The sequence below is a fragment of the Amblyomma mixtum genome, chromosome 3 (assembly GCF_055824585.1).
Source record: "Amblyomma mixtum isolate Tamu chromosome 3, ASM5582458v1, whole genome shotgun sequence".
Taxonomy (NCBI): domain Eukaryota; kingdom Metazoa; phylum Arthropoda; class Arachnida; order Ixodida; family Ixodidae; genus Amblyomma; species Amblyomma mixtum.
Window position 1 is genome coordinate 303,573,667 of NC_143014.1, and position 20,274 is coordinate 303,593,940.

At 43.3% G+C, this 20,274-nt stretch overlaps 1 protein-coding gene and 1 long non-coding RNA gene across 2 annotated transcripts in view; both read left to right on the forward strand.

The window, feature by feature from the left end:
• Positions 1-20,274, forward strand: part of LOC149355441 (uncharacterized) — a 79,751-nt gene that overhangs the window by 23,519 nt on the left and 35,958 nt on the right. The window contains exons 10-11 of the mRNA XM_089576113.1: positions 3,150-3,212; positions 6,377-6,456. Coding sequence (XP_089432239.1) covers positions 3,150-3,212; positions 6,377-6,456 — 143 coding nt within the window. The remainder of the gene's footprint in view (positions 1-3,149; positions 3,213-6,376; positions 6,457-20,274) is intronic.
• On the forward strand, positions 8,487-18,654 carry LOC149355442 (uncharacterized). The gene is made up of 4 exons (XR_016291945.1): positions 8,487-8,499; positions 9,723-9,793; positions 16,624-16,703; positions 18,561-18,654. It is a non-coding gene; the product is annotated as an uncharacterized LOC149355442 (long non-coding RNA).

Sequence of the window (20,274 nt, forward strand, 5' to 3'; positions counted from 1 at the left end):
TAACCATTATGAGTGATTATTACATATTGTTGCCTTACCTTTTGAAATGGAGACAATCAGAGTAGAGGATTACGTGAAGAGAAGTATTTCCAATCTGAAAAATAAATCTTTGCTCGAAAGCAAGAAACCTGATGAGGGCATTATTCATACCGCTAATTTTTACAGTCGAACAGTTGTGTCCAAATAGGTTTTGAATGTGCAAAGCCATGGTTTGCAATGGTATGCGATATGAGAATGAATGAGAAAGAAGCAAATAATTTTTAATTAAGGACTTTGAGACCATAGCCTGCTAGTGCCAGCTGAGGGGCTTAAGTTATCAGCGTGTTGCTTGGAGTCAAAACTGCTGTCTAGTGTAACGCGAAAACATTTAAACTTCAAGATCTCGGAGACTAAAATAGAATGCTTGTGGTAGTGTCACCTAAAGGAGCTGTTTCTAAGGTGGAATTAGTAATTAGTTTGCAGCATAAAGTGGTCCTTTCGGTCTTTGCAAATTCTGAAACTCTGTATTGACAGTAGAAAGATACAGGGCTGAGCAAGTGCTGATTATTTACAAGAATCCACTGCAACTTGTCACGTTTGTTGACCATACTTAAAGAAATTCATTGGCCCTCTCTGTTCAGCCAAAGTGTGCAGTGTCTGTGTGTCCTTACCAGGCTTTTTGACGCATCAGTAATTGAAACATGCAATATTTAGTCACTATTTTTCTGCACCGAACTCGAAACCTGCCTCAGTGCAAGCTGTGGTGATTGTACTAACTACTGATCAGCGATGTTGCCGGAGGACAACAGGTGTGCAAGCTTGTAAAATATCTGATCTGTAATAATCATCTACTCCTCTTGGGACAACACAAGGACGACACAAACACTGGTGGGTACTTGAGGAACGGGGACTCCGCGAATAGTGAGTTCTATGGCCGGTGGGTGTTGCGCAAGGAATCTAATCTGGTTTTGCAGAATACGAGAAGTTCAGATTTGGTTGGAGAGGTCCGCAGTCCCCTGGGGTCCACATAGTTCCCCACAATATCGGTTGCACGCTGGGGCCTCTCCTCGATTTGGGCATCACTGCCCTCAACGGTCCACAAGGTGATATCGTCCGCATAGAGGCTTTAGTGGACTTTCGGAATCTGCGCTAATTGGTGTGGAAGTTTCAGCTTTGCACCGTTGAAGAGAAAGCGTGAGGGGACCGCTCACTGCGGGGTGCCCTTGTTGCCGAGGAGGAAGTCATTTGTGTGGAAACCTACTACTGGAAAATAGACCTTTCTACCCGAGAGAAAGTCACGGATATAGTTGAAGGTGTGTGCTCCCAGCTCGAGTTCGTGACGGTTCTCCAAGATTGCATTGTCTGACTTTATCAAAGGCCTTCTCCAGGTTGAGTCTGAGAATTATTCTCATGTCCCATGGTTTAGGCTCAATAATCTGATGTCTTAGCTGAAGCATTATATCCTTCGTAGAAAGTTTTGGTCGGAATGCAATCATGGTGTGGGGGTACAGCTTGTTCTCCTCCTTAAACCGGTTGAGGCGGGTCTGAACTACGTGCAGCATGAGCTTACACACAAGACATGAGCAAAACTGGCCTGAGATTCTCAAGGCTGAGCACCTTGCCTGGTTTTGGAGTGAGAATGATCTTTGCCGCTTTCCATGTTTGTTGGATTGAGCCCTCCGACCAGCATTTCTGCATGTACTCAGTTAGGGAGGGTAGAGACACTTCATCCAGGTTATGGGGGATCTTGTTGGTAACCGCATCTGGGCCAGAGGTGGATTTGCAGCTTAACCTCAGTTTTCGTCCTAACCCCACCCATAGTAATGGGGGAGTTGAGCTGCGTGTTTTCCGGACTGCCATAATCTGGGAAACTTTGGCTTGGAGCATTGCCAATATATTGTCTTCAGGTTCAAGGGAACAGTCCTCTGGTATGCCTGCATAGGCACGTACAAGCCTTTGCAGGTTCTGCCTGTGAGTGGTCTTGCTACCTGTAGGGTCAAGTTGATGACGGAGCAAGTTCTAAGTATTAGAGACTCCCATATTGGGATCCATGCGGCTGCATATTTCCTCCCAGTTTTGCTGCGCAAGTTTAGCTGCGTGATCCTCGATCTCCTTGTTTAGCCTAGCTATTCTTCTGCGCAGATTGTGGTTCCACCACTGAATTAATGTCCTACAGGTTTTCATGGTAAATGGACCTCCAGTACATCTGCAGCCATGTAGCGTCTCCGGAGCAGCCAGTAAGCAGAGCCGCTGTTGCATTTGCATTGCGTGTCTCTCTACTTCTCCTTGTTCAAGTTCAGTAGTCGCCACCTTTGGTTGCCCAGTTCACTACCACTTTGGTTTTGCATCAAATAATAAGAGAGGTGCACTCAGATCTTAAACTTTAGAATCTCGGAGACTGAAGTAGAATGCTTGTGGTAGTGTCGCCTAAAGAAGCTGTTTCTAAGGTGGAATTAGTAATTAGGTTGCAGCATAAAGTGGTCCTTTCGGTCTTTGCAAATTCTGAAACTCTACAGTGAAAGTTGAAAGATGCAGTGCTGAGCAGCTGCTGATTATTCGCAAGATTCTACTGCAGCTTGTCACGTGTGTTGATCATGCTCAAAGAAATTTACTGGCCTCCTCTGGTCAGCCAAAGGGTGCAGTGTCTTGTGCACTACCAGGCTTTTTGAAGCACCGCACAGTATTTATGCCTGACGTGGCCTCATTCTTGATTTCAGCTAAAATGATGTTATTTTGACACATCACTAATTGAAAACATACAATGTTTAGTCACTATTTTTCTTCACCAAACTCGAAACCTGCCTCAGTGCAAGCATTGGTGCATGTACTTACTACTGATCAGTAATGCTGCTGGAGGACAACAGGTGTACAAGCTTGCAAAAATGTGATCTGTAATAATCATCTGCTGTAGAGCTTAACCTGTAATCTGCACTCGGAAGATAGTAGGATGCATCTCGAGAACGAAGTAGGAATTGGCCCTCAAAGGAGGCCCTTCAACCAGAGATATTAGCTTAATGTTTTCACTTTGTGGTCAAATACTTGGATTTGTAATAAGGGTGTTCACAGAAGACCTTTAGTTTCGTCCTGACATGACTGAAATGTAGCAGACAATGTTTATTTCATGCTGTGCTCACTCCATCAGCCCTCTCCCAACTTGTTTACATGTTTAGGTGCTCCTACCATGCCGAGATCGACAACCGGCACTGTGCCCTTGGAGAGAGCAGGAGGATTGGGTAAGGCATTTTTTCTTAATTTTGATGCCCGGCAGACAACAAAAACAAATTGAGTTTAGCATCATCATCATCGTGACTAGGCTCACTACAGGGCAAAGGCCTCTCCCGTGTCTCTCCAATTAAGTATGGTTTCTTCTTTTTCCAGCCGGCCATGTTTACTGTGGCCATGCCTCTCCTAAGGTGCCCATTACACCTAAATGTCCAGTGCAACCTGAGCATCCGCCTGGCATTCCCAGGGGGACCAGTAGCAGGGTTTTTAGATCTGGGACAGCCTGTGTCGGGTACACTTGCAAGCCTCAATGTAGTAGGACACATCGAAGTGGAGGCTTTCCGTGCATGCTTTCCACGCTCCCTGGGACTTGTGTGCCACTTTGGCTGTTGAAACCTGCGCCATTGATTCATGGGCAGGATCCATTAACACTTTCATGCATCCGTGTTTGAGCTACTGAATTGAAAACCAAGAGCTAATATTTAGCCTCGCTTAGGTAAATAATCACTGCCTCGTTGTTTGTTGCAAATAGCTGTGTTGCAATGGGAGTTAAGCTGTTTTCACTCTCACATCTGCTCGTTCGGTGTAAGTCAGTCACTGTAGGAGCTCAAATTCTGATTCATATTCTCCTCATCTCTGCCACTTTCATCCACTCAGCTTCCAATCTCCCCCCTTTCATCGCCAGAATTTTTCCTTTCCACTTGTGGAACCGTATTTGGAAAAGCAGAATCGTTTCATTAGTTTCGAAGGAAGGGTGAGGAGGCAGACCTTTTCATTAGTGCACTGATCAAGGTGCTTGCATTCTGCATACACATGTAGCCTAGACAGGGTACTGCGCGTCACCTCTTTCAGTGCAGTCTTGTTGCTGGCCGTGCAGCCAAAAGCGTGAGTGATGACATCCACGGACAGTGATGGGTCCCCTCTAGGAAACAGCCAGTTGAGGGGCAAGCTGAGCCTTGGTTTTTGTAGATAACATTGCTCGGATGCTGTCTGGAGAGATGTAGATACACATGATGATGATGATAATCGTCATTGACATACAAATTTTGTCTGCTACAGGGCAGGGACTTTCCTTATCAATCTCTAATTAGCTTCACTCAGGGCCAGCTACAGCCACCTTCTCCGTGTAAATTGCCTGATCCCACTGTCGCTGGGAACTAGGATGCCTTACCCTGCCACGCCTGTATTCTTTCACTGCAGTGAACCCTGCTAGCCGGAATGACCTTTGGCCATTTTTTATGCATACCCCTAAGGGAGGTAAAGGAGAGGACTCTGCAGAAGAGTCAGGCAACGTGATTCTTCCTTTCGCACTCTGAGCTGTTTTTGTTTGCCAATAACAAAACAAATTAATCAAAAGAGGCACTATTCTAGATGTTCACGAAAGTCATTCCACTTTATTCGCTGTGCATAGTCTGCACAAAATACTAGCACACTCAGCAGCATCACTAAGTTGCTTGCAGGTTTCTGCTCCTTCAAGAGAATTGGTACCGGGCTCTCCTTGACTTGCTGTGGCATAAAACTACTTTTTTGTATTTTTGTATATTTAAAATTTTTGTATATTTCTGCAACCTTCTGTGCAATGCATTTAGGTTGGCTTTTGGCTGTCACTTTGGAGTCATTTCCAAATACGTACCTGGATTACTCTAACTTTAAAGCTCAATGTTCAAAAAAACTGGTTGTGCCTACTCATATTCTTCTAACTTTTTTGCAGTTTCTTGTAATATTTTGGAAGCTGTGATTTCCAAGCAGTATAATGTTACTGCGAGTTCAGGACGGCCCTGGTCCGTTTCTCGAATATTCTCAATAGCCTCTCCACTCCCATTTGCCCACCTGCTGGAGCCTGAGCAGAGGCAACCGGCATCCATCGTGACGGCTGACACTGCATGTAGTGTTCATGCTCCCAATGCATCAAAGCGTCCAACGGGCCTGTGCCCAAATTGAAAAAATTTAAGAGCGACAAGGGCACCGGTAGAAGACTGGTTCTGTGCAAGGTTGCCTGATGCCGAGACTTTGTCCGCATGGAAAGCACAGCTCTTTTGAAGCTCCTGGATAACTGACAATGTGCAAGTCGTGGCTGTGGCTCAAGTTCACCTTTTCCACTGAACTTGTCACCGTGCGTTCGCCTATTCAATGGTTTAGCAACACTGTTTTACTGTTTTCATGTATTTAGATAAGGTCGCCTGAGTCGTAGGTTCCACTTACAGAAAAGAGGGCTTCTGTTCAGTCTATTAAGAATTTTCATGAATTCGTAGAGAAAGGGAGCTGAAGAAGGCGTCTGCTGCACAGCTATACTGGCAAAAATTACGACAAATAGTGCTCACCTAAATTTTATCTTTGTAAGATTTCCCAACAAATAAAATAAGACCTCTCTTATGGTAATTTTCTTGCCGGCATTTTCAGTGCTGGTGGTTAAGTTGCTTTGGCACTCAGAGCTGTTTTGTTTGGCCAATAAAAAAAACTAATTAAGAGGCGCTATTCCAGATGCTGGCGAAAGTCATTCCACTTTATTCGCTGTACATAGTCTCCACAAAATACTATCACACTCAGCAGCATCACTAAGCCGCTTACAGTTTTCTGCTCCATCAAGAGAATTTGTACTGGGCTGTCCTTTACTTGCTGTGGCATAAAACTACTTTCAATCCACTATTTGTACCCCCCTCTGCATTGTATCTCCACTGTTGCTGCGTTAATCGACCTTTAACTCAGCACAGTGTCAGGACCGGGAAGAGTAACCTGCAGGCACCTGGCTAGAGCGGAAGACGTGCTTCTGACACAGGGAGCTCCTAGTGGGGATGACATACACTTTGGACATCGGTCAGAGAACGAAGATCAGAAATGCACCTTACATCGTCCTGATGTACGTGCTAGTGAAAGCGTTGAATACGTGCTAGTGAAATTGTCAAATGATGGTTTTGGCGATGAGAGGGTGTGTTTAATTTTGTAAAATTCTAACGTTTGTTATTCCAGAACTTGAAGCTCGTTTTAATAATAGGCCTCACATACACTGAATTTCCCAGTCTGCAAGCATAAAGAAGTCACAGGCCTAAATTCACACCCTATTTTGGCATCATTATGAGAGACTTTCGATGTGTGTGTGTTGCAGGGTAGATCTACAGCTATGGGATATATGTGCTGCTTCAAGAGGATTCTTTGTCGTGTGTGCTAATTTTTGCAGGTCTCATGTAGAATTCCTGCGTCGCGTACAGAGGAAGGTCAGGCGCATGCGTACATGGAGGATGCACAAGGCCTGTCAGAGTGAGTCGATGAAGTTGTTTTGGACGCATAGAAAGAAAGAAGGGAGTTACCGCAGTCGGTGTCGAGCTGGAATTTCTGAGTGTAAGGTTCGTATTCACGCCTTGTGGTTTTAGTCCAGCTTAGGATGCAGAGCAATATTCCTTCGCAGTTCGTATGCCAGAACAGTGCAGAGATTTTAGAACCAAGCAAACAGAGACTAGCTACTATAAGAATTTTTGTACTTTAGTATTTCAATGCCTTTCTTTTTGTTTTGTTTTTTTGTCGTATCGGAATAGGAAAAAATTCCTTATATTCTGTTCTCAAAATGCCTGCTTGGCTTGATTTCAGAGAGCACGGGAAAAAGTTCCTCCTGATAGACAAAGTTTAGCTTCCCTCTCCATTTTTAGGTACTCAAAAATTACATGGGAAATTTTTTATGTTGGTTCCTGCTGTGTTTCGTGTAATTAGTGAGCTCGAAAACACTTGGGTTAGAATAACAAGGGCACGAAGTAATCGGCTGCTTTTATTAAAGATGTGCATTAGACGGTGGAAGAATACCATGGCACAACACTCGCAGGACGGTGTCATTTTGTTTCTTCATGCAGTGTTTATGTTGTCTCACATGGGCTGGTGTTTGTGATGTAGTGTATTCTGAGTTTTCCTCTGGCATCTATTTCTATGCAATCGTAAAGAGTCTTAAAAAGAGAATAACTGACATTTGACACACAGGATTCTGTGTGTCAACTGTGACTGCACAGGAAACACCAGCAAACAATTGTTCGGTCAATAGCGAAAGCATACGTTGGCACATCAGGTATGCATGCATAAGTGCAGTAGGTTCCAAAACAGGATTAAACAATGGTGTAATCAGTTGGAAGGATAGCAAACATACGTCAATGCAGAAATGATATAATTTGATTACAAAGCATTGGCTCCCTGTAGGCACCTCAACTTATTTAACTGACCTTTGAAAGATGGAACCTTTTTATAGAGAACACCATGTTCAAAGCAGAGTTCTATCGGCAAGGTTTTCCTTATTTTGAACCGTGATATTGAAACAGTGATTGGCCATGCGTGTTTCCATTAACTGGTAAATTGACATTTTTTTAGTGTCATTTTTATTGTCATGGGCAGGAATCACGAGCATGCCTAACCATGTTCAAAGCAGACTTCTATCGGCAAGGTTTTTCTTATTTTGAACCGTGATATTGAAACAGTGATTGGCCATGCGTGTTTCCATTAACTGGTAAATTGACATTTTTTTAGTGTCATTTTTATTGTTATGGGTAGGAATCACGAGCATGCCTAACCATAACGAGTCATTATTACATATTGCCTTATCATTTGAAATGGAGACAATCAATTAAGAGGATTACATGAAGAGAAGTATTTTCTCCCCGAAAAATAAATCGCTGCTCGAGTGCAATAGACCTGAAGAGTGCATTATTCACACCGCTGATTTTTACAGTCGGACAGTTGGGTCCAAATAGGTTTTAAATGTGCAAAGCCATGGTTTGCAATAGTATGCGATATGAGAATGAAAGAGATAGAAGCAAATGATTTTTAATACAGGAAGATGAAAACGCCTTCAGCTTTGAGACCATAGCCTGCTAGTGCCAGCCAGCTTAGGGGCTTAAGTTATCAGCGTGTTGCTTGGAGTCAGAATTGCTGTCTAGTGTAACGGAAAAACATTTAATTGTGTACTTAATTTTGGGTAGGTGTGTTCGGAGCTCAAAATATGTGAGTCAGTTTTTTTGGGGGCTGCATAAATGCCCTGATGCAGCATCCTTTAATTATTAGTCAAACTAAGCACCACTTGTGTGCATAATATGATAATCTTTTGACAGATATCGTAATGGATATCGGCTGGATGTGGCCTCCATTTTCACTACATTTTTTAATGACAGAACTTTGGTGTGAGGTGAAGTAATATTTGTAATTTCAAGTGCGTATGCAGTATGTGTGTTGCATGGTTGAAAATTATTTGAATCTATATTTGAGAACTTCCATCTTTCCATATTCATATTTCCATCTCCATAGTTCCGTCTGGAATGCATTCGTCACGTGGGTGCCTGGTGAAGTTCCCAAGGTGAGTTTGCAAGCTCATTTCCAGAGAAGCACCAGAAATGCTCATTCAATTTATTTCATCATGATACTGCACAGGAAACACCAGCACACAACTTTTGGGTCAATAGCGAAAGCATGCATTGGCACATAAGGTATGCAAGCATAACTGCAGCAGCTTCCAAAACAGGATTGAACTCTGGTGTAATCAGTTGGAATGATAGAAAATGTACATAAATGCAGGAATCATATAATTTGATGAGAAATCATTGGCTCCATGTAGGCACCTCAACTTATTAACTGACCTTTGAAAGATGTAACCTTTTTATGGAGAACACCATGTTGAAAGCAGACTTCTATCGGCAAGGTTTTCCTTATTTCAACATTGATACTGAAACAGTGATTGGCCATACGTGTTTCCATTAACTGGTGAATTAAGTTTTTTTTTTCATTTTTAATGTTATGGGTAGGAATCACAAGGATGCCTAACCATAATGAGTGATTATTACATATTGTTGCCTTACCGTTTGAAATGGAGACAATCAGATTAGAGGATTACGTGAAGAGAAGTATTTCCAATCTGAAAAATAAATCACTGCTCGAGTGCAATAAACCTGATGATGGCATTATTCACACCGCTAATTTTTACAGTCGAACAGTTGGGTCCAAATAGGTTTTAAATGTGCAAAGCCATGGTTTGCAGTAGTATGCGATATGAGAATGAAAGAGATAGAAGCAAATGATTTTTAATACAGGAAGATGAAAACGCCTTCAGCTTTGAGACCGTAGCCTGCTAGTGCCAGCCAGCTTAGGGGCTTAAGTTATCAGCGTGTTGCTTAGAGTCAGAATTGCTGTCTAGTGTAACGCAAGAACATTTAATTGTGTACTTAATTTTGGGTAGGTGTGTTCGGAGCCCAAAATATGTGAGTCAGTTTTTTTGGGGGCTGCATAAATGCCCTGATGCAGCATCCTTTAATTATTAGTCAAACTAAGCACCACTTGTGCGCGTAATATGATAATCTTTTGACAGATATCGTAATGGATATCGGCTGGATGTGGCCTCCATTTTCACTACATTTTTTAATGACAGAACTTTGGTGTGAGGTGAAGTAATATTTGTAATTTCAAGTGCGTATGCAGTATGTGTGTTGCATGGTTGAAAATTATTTGAATCTATATTTGAGAACTTCCATCTTTCCATGTTCATATTTCCATCTCCATAGTTCCGTCTGTAATTCATTCGTCACGTGGGTGCCTGGTATCCTTCCTGTGGAGGACACAGGAAGTTCCCAAGGTGAGGTTGCAAGCTGATTTCCAGAGAAGCACCAGAAATGCTCATTCAATTTATTTCATCATGATACTGCACAGGAAACACCAGCACACAACTTTTGGGTCAATAGCGAAAGCATGCATTGGCACATAAGGTATGCATAGTGCAGCAGCTTCCAAAACAGGATTGAGCTATGGTGTAATCAGTTGGAATGATAGAAAATGTACATAAATGCAGGAATCATATAATTTGATGAGAAAGCATTGGCTCCATGTAGGCACCTCAACTTATTAACATACCTTTGAAATATGGAACCTTTTTATGGAGAACACCATGTTGAAAGCAGACTTCTATCGGCAAGGTTTTCCTTATTTCAACATTGATACTGAAACAGTGATTGGCCATACGTGTTTCCATTAACTGGTAAATTAAGTTTTTTTTTTCATTTTTAATGTTATGGGTAGGAATCACAAGGATGCCTAACCATAATGAGGGATTATTAAATATTGTTGCCTTACCTTTTGAAATGGAGACAATCAGAGTAGAGGATTACGTGAAGAGAAGTATTTCCAATCTGAAAAATAAATCACTGCTCGAAAGCAATAAACCTGATGAGGGCATTATTCACACCGCTAATTTTTACAGTCGAACAGTTGGGTCCAAATAGGTTTTGAATGTGCAAAGCCATGGTTTGCAATGGTATGCGATATGAGAATGAATGAGAAAGAAGCAAATAATTTTTAATTAAGGACTTTGAGACCATAGCCTGCTAGTGCCAGCTGAGGGGCTTAAGTTATCAGCGTGTTGCTTGGAGTCAAAACTGCTGTCTAGTGTAACGCGAAAACATTTAAACTTCAAGATCTCGGAGACTAAAATAGAATGCTTGTGGTAGTGTCACCTAAAGGAGCTGTTTCTAAGGTGGAATTAGTAATTAGTTTGCAGCATAAAGTGGTCCTTTCGGTCTTTGCAAATTCTGAAACTCTGTATTGACAGTAGAAAGATACAGGGCTGAGCAAGTGCTGATTATTCACAAGATTCCACTGCAACTTGTCACGTTTGTTGACCATACTTAAAGAAATTCATTGGCCCTCTCGGTTCAGCCAAAGTGTGCAGTGTCTGTGTGTCCTTACCAGGCTTTTTGACGCATCAGTAATTGAAACATGCAATAGTTAGTCACTATTTTTCTGCACCGAACTCGAAACCTGCCTCAGTGCAAGCTGTGGTGATTGTACTAACTACTGATCAGCGATGTTGCCGGAGGACAACAGGTGTGCAAGCTTGTAAAATATCTGATCTGTAATAATCATCTACTCCTCTTGGGACAACACAAGGACGACACACACTGGTGGGTACTTGAGGAACGGGGACTCCGCGAATTGTGAGTTCTATGGCCGGTGGGGGTTGCGCAAGGAATCTAATCTGGTTTTGCAGAATACGAGAAGTTCAGATTTGGTTGGAGAGGTCCGCAGTCCCCTGGGGTCCACATAGTTCCCCACAATATCGGTTGCACGCTGGGGCCTCTCCTCGATTTGGGCATCACTGCTCTCAACGGTCCACAAGGTGATATCGTCCGCATAGAGGCTATAGTGGACTTTCGGAATCTGCGCTAATTGGTGTGGAAGTTTCAGCTTTGCACCGTTGAAGAGAAAGCGTGAGAGGACCGCTCACTGCGGGGTGCCCTTGTTGCCGAGGAGGAAGTCATTTGTGTGGAAACCTACCACTGGAAAATAGACCTTTCTACCCGAGAGAAAGTCACGGATATAGTTGAAGGTGTGTGCTCCCAGCTCGAGTTCGTGAAGGTTCTCCAAGATTGCATTATGTCTGACTTTATCAAAGGCCTTCTCCAGGTTGAGTCTGAGAATTATTCTCATGTCCCATGGTGTAGGCTCAATAATCTGATGTCTTAGCTGAAGCATTATATCCTTCGTAGAAAGTTTTGGTCGGAATGCAATCATGGTGTGGGGGTACAGCTTGTTCTCCTCCTTAAACCGGTTGAGGCGGGTCTGAACTACGTGCAGCATGAGCTTACACACAAGACATGAGCAAAACTGGCCTGAGATTCTCAAGGCTGAGCACCTTGCCTGGTTTTGGAGTGAGAATGATCTTTGCCGCTTTCCATGTTTGTTGGATTGAGCCCTCCGACCAGCATTTCTGCATGTACTCAGTTAGGGAGGGTAGAGACACTTCATCCAGGTTATGGGGGATCTTGTTGGTAACCGCATCTGGGCCAGAGGTGGATTTGCAGCTTAACCTCAGTTTTCGTCCTAACCCCACCCATAGTAATGGGGGAGTTGAGCTGCGTGTTTTCCGGACCGCCATAATCTGGGAAACTTTGGCTTGGAGCATTGCCAATATATTGTCTTCAGGTTCAAGGGAACAGTCCTCTGGTATGCCTGCATAGGCACGTACAAGCCTTTGCAGGTTCTGCCTGTGAGTGGTCTTGCTACCTGTAGGGCCAAGTTGATGACGGAGCAAGTTCTAAGTATTAGAGACTCTCACATTGGGATCCATGCGGCTGCATATTTCCTCCCAGTTTTGCTGCGCAAGTTTAGCTGCGTGATCCTCGATCTCCTTGTTTAGCCTAGCTATTCTTCTGCGCAGATTGTGGTTCCACCACTGAATTAATGTCCTACAGGTGTTCATGGTAAATGGACCTCCAGTACATCTGCAGCCATGTAGCGTCTCCGGAGCAGCCAGTAAGCAGAGCCGCTGTTGCATTTGCATTGTGTGTCTCTCTGCTTCTCCTTGTTCAAGTTCAGTAGGCGCCACCTTTGGTTGCCCAGTTCACTACCACTTTGGTTTTGCATCAAATAATAAGAGAGGTGCACTCAGATCTTAAACTTTAGAATCTCGGAGACTGAAGTAGAATGCTTGTGGTAGTGTCGCCAAAGAAGCTGTTTCTAAGGTGGAATTAGTAATTAGGTTGCAGCATAAAGTGGTCCTTTCGGTCTTTGCAAATTCTGAAACTCTACAGTGAAAGTTGAAAGATGCAGTGCTGAGCAGCTGCTGATTATTAGCAAGATTCTACTGCAGCTTGTCACGTGTGTTGACCATGCTCAAAGAAATTTACTGGCCTCCTCTGGTCAGCCAAAGGGTGCAGTGTCTTGTGCACTACCAGGCTTTTTGAAGCACCGCACAGTATTTATGCCTGACGTGGCCTCATTCTTGATTTCAGCTAAAATGATTTTATTTTGACACGTCACTAATTGAAAACATACAATGTTTGGTCACTATTTTTCTTCACCAAACTCGAAACCTGCCTCAGTGCAAGCAGTGGTGCATGTACTTACTACTGATCAGCAATGCTGCTGGAGGACAACAGGTGTACAAGCTTGCAAAAATGTGATCTGTAATAATCATCTGCTGTAGAGCTTAACCTGTAATCTGCACTCGGAAGATAGTAGGATGCATCTCGAGAACGAAGTAGGAATTGGCCCTCAAAGGAGGCCCTTCAACCAGAGATATTAGCTTAATGTTTTCACTTTGTGGTCAAATACTTGGATTTGTAATAAGGGTGTTCACAGAAGACCTTTAGTTTCGTCCTGACATGACTGAAATGTAGCAGACAATGTTTATTTCATGCTGTGCTCACTCCATCAGCCCTCTCCCAACTTGTTTACATGTTTAGGTGCTCCTACCATGCAGAGATCGACAACCGGCACTGTGCCCTTGGAGAGAGCAGGAGGATTGGGTAAGGCATTTTTTCTTAATTTTGATGCCCGGCAGACAACAAAAACAAATTGAGTTTAGCATCATCATCATCGTGACTAGGCTCACTACAGGGCAAAGGCCTCTCCCGTGTCTCTCCAATTAAGTATGGTTTCTTCTTTTTCCAGCCGGCCATGTTTACTGTGGCCATGCCTCTCCTAAGGTGCCCATTACACCTAAATGTCCAGTGCAACCTGAGCATCCGCCTGGCATTCCCAGGGGGACCAGTAGCAGGGTTTTTAGATCTGGGACAGCCTGTGTCGGGTACACTTGCAAGCCTCAATGTAGTAGGACACATCGAAGTGGAGGCTTTCCGTGCATGCTTTGCACGCTCCGTGGGACTTGTGTGCCACTTTGGCTGTTGAAACCTGCGCCATTGATTCATGGGCAGGATCCATTAACACTTTCATGCATCCGTGTTTGAGCTACTGAATTGAAAACCAAGAGCTAATATTTAGCCTCGCTTAGGTAAATAATCACTGCCTCGTTGTTTGTTGCAAATAGCTGTGTTGCAATGGGAGTTAAGCTGTTTTCACTCTCACATCTGCTCGTTCGGTGTAAGTCAGTCGCTGTAGGAGCTCAAATTCTGATTCATATTCTCCTCATCTCTGCCACTTTCATCCACTCAGCTTCCAATCTCCCCCCTTTCATCGCCAGAATTTTTCCTTTCCACTTGTGGAACCGTATTTGGAAAAGCAGAATCGTTTCATTAGTTTCGAAGGAAGGGTGAGGAGGCAGACCTTTTCATTAGTGCACTGATCAAGGTGCTTGCATTCTGCATACACATGTAGCCTAGACAGGGTACTGCGCGTCACCTCTTTCAGTGCAGTCTTGCTGCTGGCCGTGCAGCCAAAAGCGTGAGTGATGACATCCACGGACAGTGATGGGTCCCCTCTAGGAAACAGCCAGTTGAGGGGCAAGCTGAGCCTTGGTTTTTGTAGATAACATTGCTCGGATGCTGTCTGGAGAGATGTAGATACACATGATGATGATGATAATCGTCATTGACATACAAATTTTGTCTGCTACAGGGCAGGGACTTTCCTTATCAATCTCTAATTAGCTTCACTCAGGGCCAGCTACAGCCACCTTCTCCGTGTAAATTGCCTGATCCTACTGTCGCTGGGCACTAGGATGCCTTACCCTGCCACGCCTGTATTCTTTCACTGCAGTGAACCCTGGTAGCCGGAATGACCTTTGGCCATTTTTTATGCATACCCCTAAGGGAGGTAAAGGAGAGGACTCTGCAGAAGAGTCAGGCAACGCAATTCTTCCTTTCGCACTCTGAGCTGTTTTTGTTTGCCAATAACAAAAAAAATTAATTAAAAGAGGCACTATTCTAGATGTTCACGAAAGTCATTCCACTTTATTCGCTGTGCATAGTCTGCACAAAATACTAGCACACTCAGCAGCATCACTAAGTTGCTTGCAGGTTTCTGCTCCTTCAAGAGAATTGGTACCGGGCTCTCCTTGACTTGCTGTGGCATAAAACTACTTTTTTGTATTTTTGTATATTTAAAATTTTTGTATATTTCTGCAACCTTCTGTGCAATGCATTTAGGTTGGCTTTTGGCTGTCACTTTGGAGTCATTTCCAAAAACGTACCTGGATTACTCTAACTTTAAAGCTCAATGTTCAAAAAAACTGGTTGTGCCTACTCATATTCTTCTAACTTTTTTGCAGTTTCTTGTAATATTTTGGAAGCTGTGATTTCCAAGCAGTATAATGTTACTGCGAGTTCAGGACGGCCCTGGTCCGTTTCTCGAATATTCTCAATAGCCTCTCCACTCCCATTTGCCCACCTGCTGGAGCCTGAGCAGAGGCAACCGGCATCCATCGTGACGGCTGACACTGCATGTAGTGTTCATGCTCCCAATGCATCAAAGCGTCCAACGGGCCTGTGCCCAAATTGAAAAAATTTAAGAGCGACAAGGGCACTGGTAGAAGACTGGTTCTATGCAAGGTGGCCTGATGCCGAGACTTTGTCTGCATGGAAAGCACAGCTCTTTTGAAGCTCCTGGATAACTGACAATGTGCAAGTCGTGGCTGTGGCTCAAGTTCACCTTTTCCACTGAATTTGTCACTGTGCGTTCGCCTATTCAATGGTTTAGCAACACTGTTTTACTGTTTTCATGTATTTAGATAAGGTCGCCTGAGTCGTAGGTTCCACTTACAGAAAAGAGGGCTTCTGTTCAGTCTATTAAAAATTTTCATGAATTCGTAGAGAAAGAGAGCTGAAGAAGGCGTCTGCTGCACAGCTTTACTGGCAAAAAATTACGACAAATAGTGCTCACCTAAATTTTATCTTTGTAAGATTTCCCAACAAATAAAATAAGACCTCTTATGGTAATTTTCTTGCCGGCATTTTCAGTGCTGGTGGTTAAGTTGCTTTGGCACTCAGAGCTGTTTTGTTTGGCCAATAAAAAAAACTAATTAAGAGGCGCTATTCCAGATGCTGGCGAAAGTCATTCCACTTTATTCGCTGTACATAGTCTCCACAAAATACTATCACACTCAGCAGCATCACTAAGCCGCTTACAGTTTTCTGCTCCATCAAGAGAATTTGTACTGGGCTGTCCTTTGCTTGCTGTGGCATAAAACTACTTTCAATCCACTATTTGTACCCCCCTCTGCATTGTATCTCCACTGTTGCTGCGTTAATCGACCTTTAACTCAGCACAGTGTCAGGACCGGGAAGAGTAACCTGCAGGCACCTGGCTAGAGCGGAAGACGTGCTTCTGACACAGGGAGCTCCTAGTGGGGATGACATACACTTTGGACATCGGTCAGAGAACGAAGATCAGAAATGCACCTTACATCGTCCTGATGTACGTGCTAGTGAAAGCGTTGAATACGTGCTAGTGAAATTGTCAAATGATGGTTTTGGCGATGAGAGGGTGTGTTTAATTTTGTAAAATTCTAACGTTTGTTATTCCAGAACTTGAAGCTCGTTTTAATAATAGGCCTCACATACACTGAATTTCCCAGTCTGCAAGCATAAAGAAGTCACAGGCCTAAATTCACACCCTATTTTGGCATCATTATGAGAGACTTTCGATGTGTGTGTGTTGCAGGGTAGATCTACAGCTATGGGATATATGTGCTGCTTCAAGAGGATTCTTTGTCGTGTGTGCTAATTTTTGCAGGTCTCATGTAGAATTCCTGCGTCGCGTACAGAGGAAGGTCAGGCACATGCGTACATGGAGGATGCACAAGGCCTGTCAGAGTGAGTCGATGAAGTTGTTTTGGACGCATAGAAAGAAAGAAGGGAGTTACCGCAGTCGGTGTCGAGCTGGAATTTCTGAGTGTAAGGTTCGTATTCACGCCTTGTGGTTTTAGTCCAGCTTCGGATGCAGAGCAACATTCCTTCGCAGTTCGTATGCCAGATCGGTGCAGAGATTTTAGAACCAAGGAAACAGAAACTAGCTACTATAAGAATTTTTCTACTTTAGTATTTCAATGCCTTTCTTTTTGTTTTGTTTTTTGTCGTATCGGAATGGGAAAAAATTCCTTATATTCTGTTCTCAAAATGCCTGCTTGGCTTGATTTCAGAGAGCACGGGAAAAAGTTCCTCCTGATAGACAAAGTTTAGCTTCCCTCTCCATTTTTACGTACTCAAAAATTACATGGGAAATTTTTGTTGGTTCCTGCTGTGTTTCGTGTAATTAGTGAGCTCGAAAACACTTGGGTTAGAATAACAAGGGCACGAAGTAATCGGCTGCTTTAATTAAAGATGTGCATTAGACGGTGGAAGAATACCATGACACAACACTCGCAGGACGGTGTCATTTTGTTTCTTCATGCAGTGTTTATGTCGTTGCACATGGGCGGGTGTTTATGATGTAGTGTATTCTGAGTTTTCCTCTGGCATCTATTTCTATGCAATCGTAAAGAGTCTTAAAAAGAGAATAACTGACATTTGACACACAGGATTCTGTGTGTCAACTGTGACTGCACAGGAAACACCCGCAAACAATTGTTGGGTCAATAGCGAAAGCATACATTGGCACATAAGGTATGCATGCATAAGTGCAGTAGGTTCCAAAACAGGATTAAACAATGGTGTAATCAGTTAGAAGGATAGAAAACATACGTCAATGCAGAAATGATATAATTTTGTTTAAAGCATTGGCTCCCTGTAGGCACCTCAACTTATTTAACTGACCTTTGAAAGCAGGAACCTTTTTATAGAGAACACCATGTTCAAAGCAGACTTCTAGCGGCAAGGTTTTCCTTATTTTGAACCGTGATACTGAAGCAGTGATTGGCCATGCGTGTTTGCGTTAACTGGCAAATTAACATTTTTTTAGTGTCATTTTTATTGTTATGGGTAGGAATCACGAGCAGGCCTAACCATAACGAGTCATTATTACATACTGCCTTATCATTTGAAATGGAAACAATCAATTAAGAGGATTACATGAAGATAAGTATTTTCTCCCCGAAGAATAAATCGCTGCTCGAGTGCAATTGACCTGAAGAGTGCATTATTCACACCGCTGATTTTTACAGTCGGACAGTTGGGTCCAAATAGGTTTTAAAACTGCAAAACCAGGGCATGCAATAGTATGCGATATGAGAATGAAAGCGATAGAAGCAAATGATTTTTAATACAGGAAGATGAAAACGCCTTCAGCTTTAAGACCATAGCCTGCTTGTGCCAGCCAGCTTAGGGGCTTAAGTTATCAGCGTGTTGCTTGGAGTCAGAATTGCTGTCTAGTGTAACGCAAAAACATTTAATTGTGTACTTAATTTTGGGTAGGTGTGTTCGGAGCTCAAAATATGTGAGTCAGTTTTTTTGGGGGCTGCATAAATGCCCTGATACAGCATCCTTTAATTATTAGTCAAACTAAGCACCACTTGTGTGCATAATATGATAATCTTTTGACAGATATCGTAATGGATATCAGCTGGATGTGGCCTCCATGTTCACTACATTTTTTAATGACAGAACTTTGGTGTGAGGTGAAGTAATATTAGTAATTTCAAGTGCGTATGCAGTATGTGTGTTGCATGGTTGAAAATTATTGGATCTATATTTCAGAACTTCCATCTTTCCATATTCATATTTCCATCTCCATAGTTCCGTCTGGAATGCATTCGTCACGTGGGTGCCTGGTGGCCTTCCTGTGGAGGAAGGCCACCAGGTTATGGGTAGGAATCACAAGGATGCCTAACCATAATGAGTGATTATTACATATTGTTGCCTTACCGTTTGAAATGGAGACAATGAGATTAGAGGATTACGTGAAGAGAAGTATTTCCAATCTGAAAAACAAATCACTGCTCGAGTGCAATAAACCTGATGAGGGCATTATTCACACCGCTAATTTTTCCAGTCGGACAGTTGGGTCCAAATAGGTTTTGAATGTGCAAAGCCATGGTTTGCAATGGTATGCGATATGAGAATGAATGAGAAAGAAGCAAATAATTTTTAATTAAGGACTTTGAGACCATAGCCTGCTAGTGCCAGCTGAGGGGCTTAAGTTATCAGCGTGTGGCCTGGAGTCAAATCTGCTTTCTAGTGTAACGCGAAAACATTTAAACTTCAGGATCTTGTTGACTGAAGTAGAATGTTTGTTGTAGTGTCGCCTAAAGAAGCTGTTTTTAGGGTGGAATTAGTGATTAGGTTGCTGCATAAAGTGGTCCTTTCGGTCTTCGCAAATTCTGAAACTCTGTAGTGACAGTAGAAAGGTACAGGGCTGAGCAACTGCTTATTATTCACAAGATTCCACTGCAACTTGTCTCGTTTGTTGACCATACTTAAAGAAATTTATTGGCCCCCTCTGCTCAGTCAAAGGCTGCAGTGTCTGTATGGGATTTACCAGGCTTTTTGACGCATCACTAATTGAAACATGCAATGCTTAGTCACTATTTTTCTGCACCAAACTCGAAACCTGCCTCAGTGCAAGCAGTGGTGAGTGTACTAACTACTGATCAGCGATGTTGCTGGAGGACATCAGGTGTACAATCTTGTAAAACATCTCATCTGTAATAATCGTCTACTCCTGTCGAGCTTGACCTCCAATCTGCACTCGGACGATAGTAGGATGCATCTCGAGAACGAACTAGCAATTGGCCCTCAAAGGAGGCTCTCCAACCAGAGATGTTAGCTTATTGTTTTGACACTGTGGTCAAATAGCTTGTGCCTGCTACCCACCTGCAGTGCTATGCTAGCATGTGCCGGTTAGTTGGCCATGATGTCATGACAGTAGGTCAATGTCATTTGTTGGAAGGGGCCTCCACTGAGGGCCGTTTGCTTCTTCGTTCTGCAGTTGTATCTGTGAAGATTTCGCATAAGATTCTGTATCGTTGTTTTGTTCTTAATGTGTTCGGTGGGCATAGAGGTGTGAGTTGTGAGATGTTTTGGCGTTAGGTGAGCAGCTGGAGCTTGCTGGAGGAGCAGAAAAGAAAATCACTTCACGTCTCACTGCTCAGTGATTCACTGGAGAGGCAAAACAGCAGAGGCTAGATAGGAAAGAGGTAGAGACGGGCCTCTGTCCCTGTGCTGTGGAGGGTGGGTTTTTGCCCGTTGGGCCAGAGGTTTGGAGGGGTGAAAAGGGGGAGCTGGAGAGACTGTGCAGGGTAACTACGGCTCAGGAGCCCACTCCCCACAGCACGGCAACAAAAGTCCTTCCCTTTCCTGTCTATTTTCGGCTAAACTGCCAAAAAGTTGTCCCCAAGTATAGTAGTGCATGCTATTTTACTGGTTTTGGCACCTTTGGCTCTATATAATTCAGGGGTGGAAGTGCTGCGCCAATTGCGCCATGCTGCGCCAATTTGATCTCCTGCGCCAA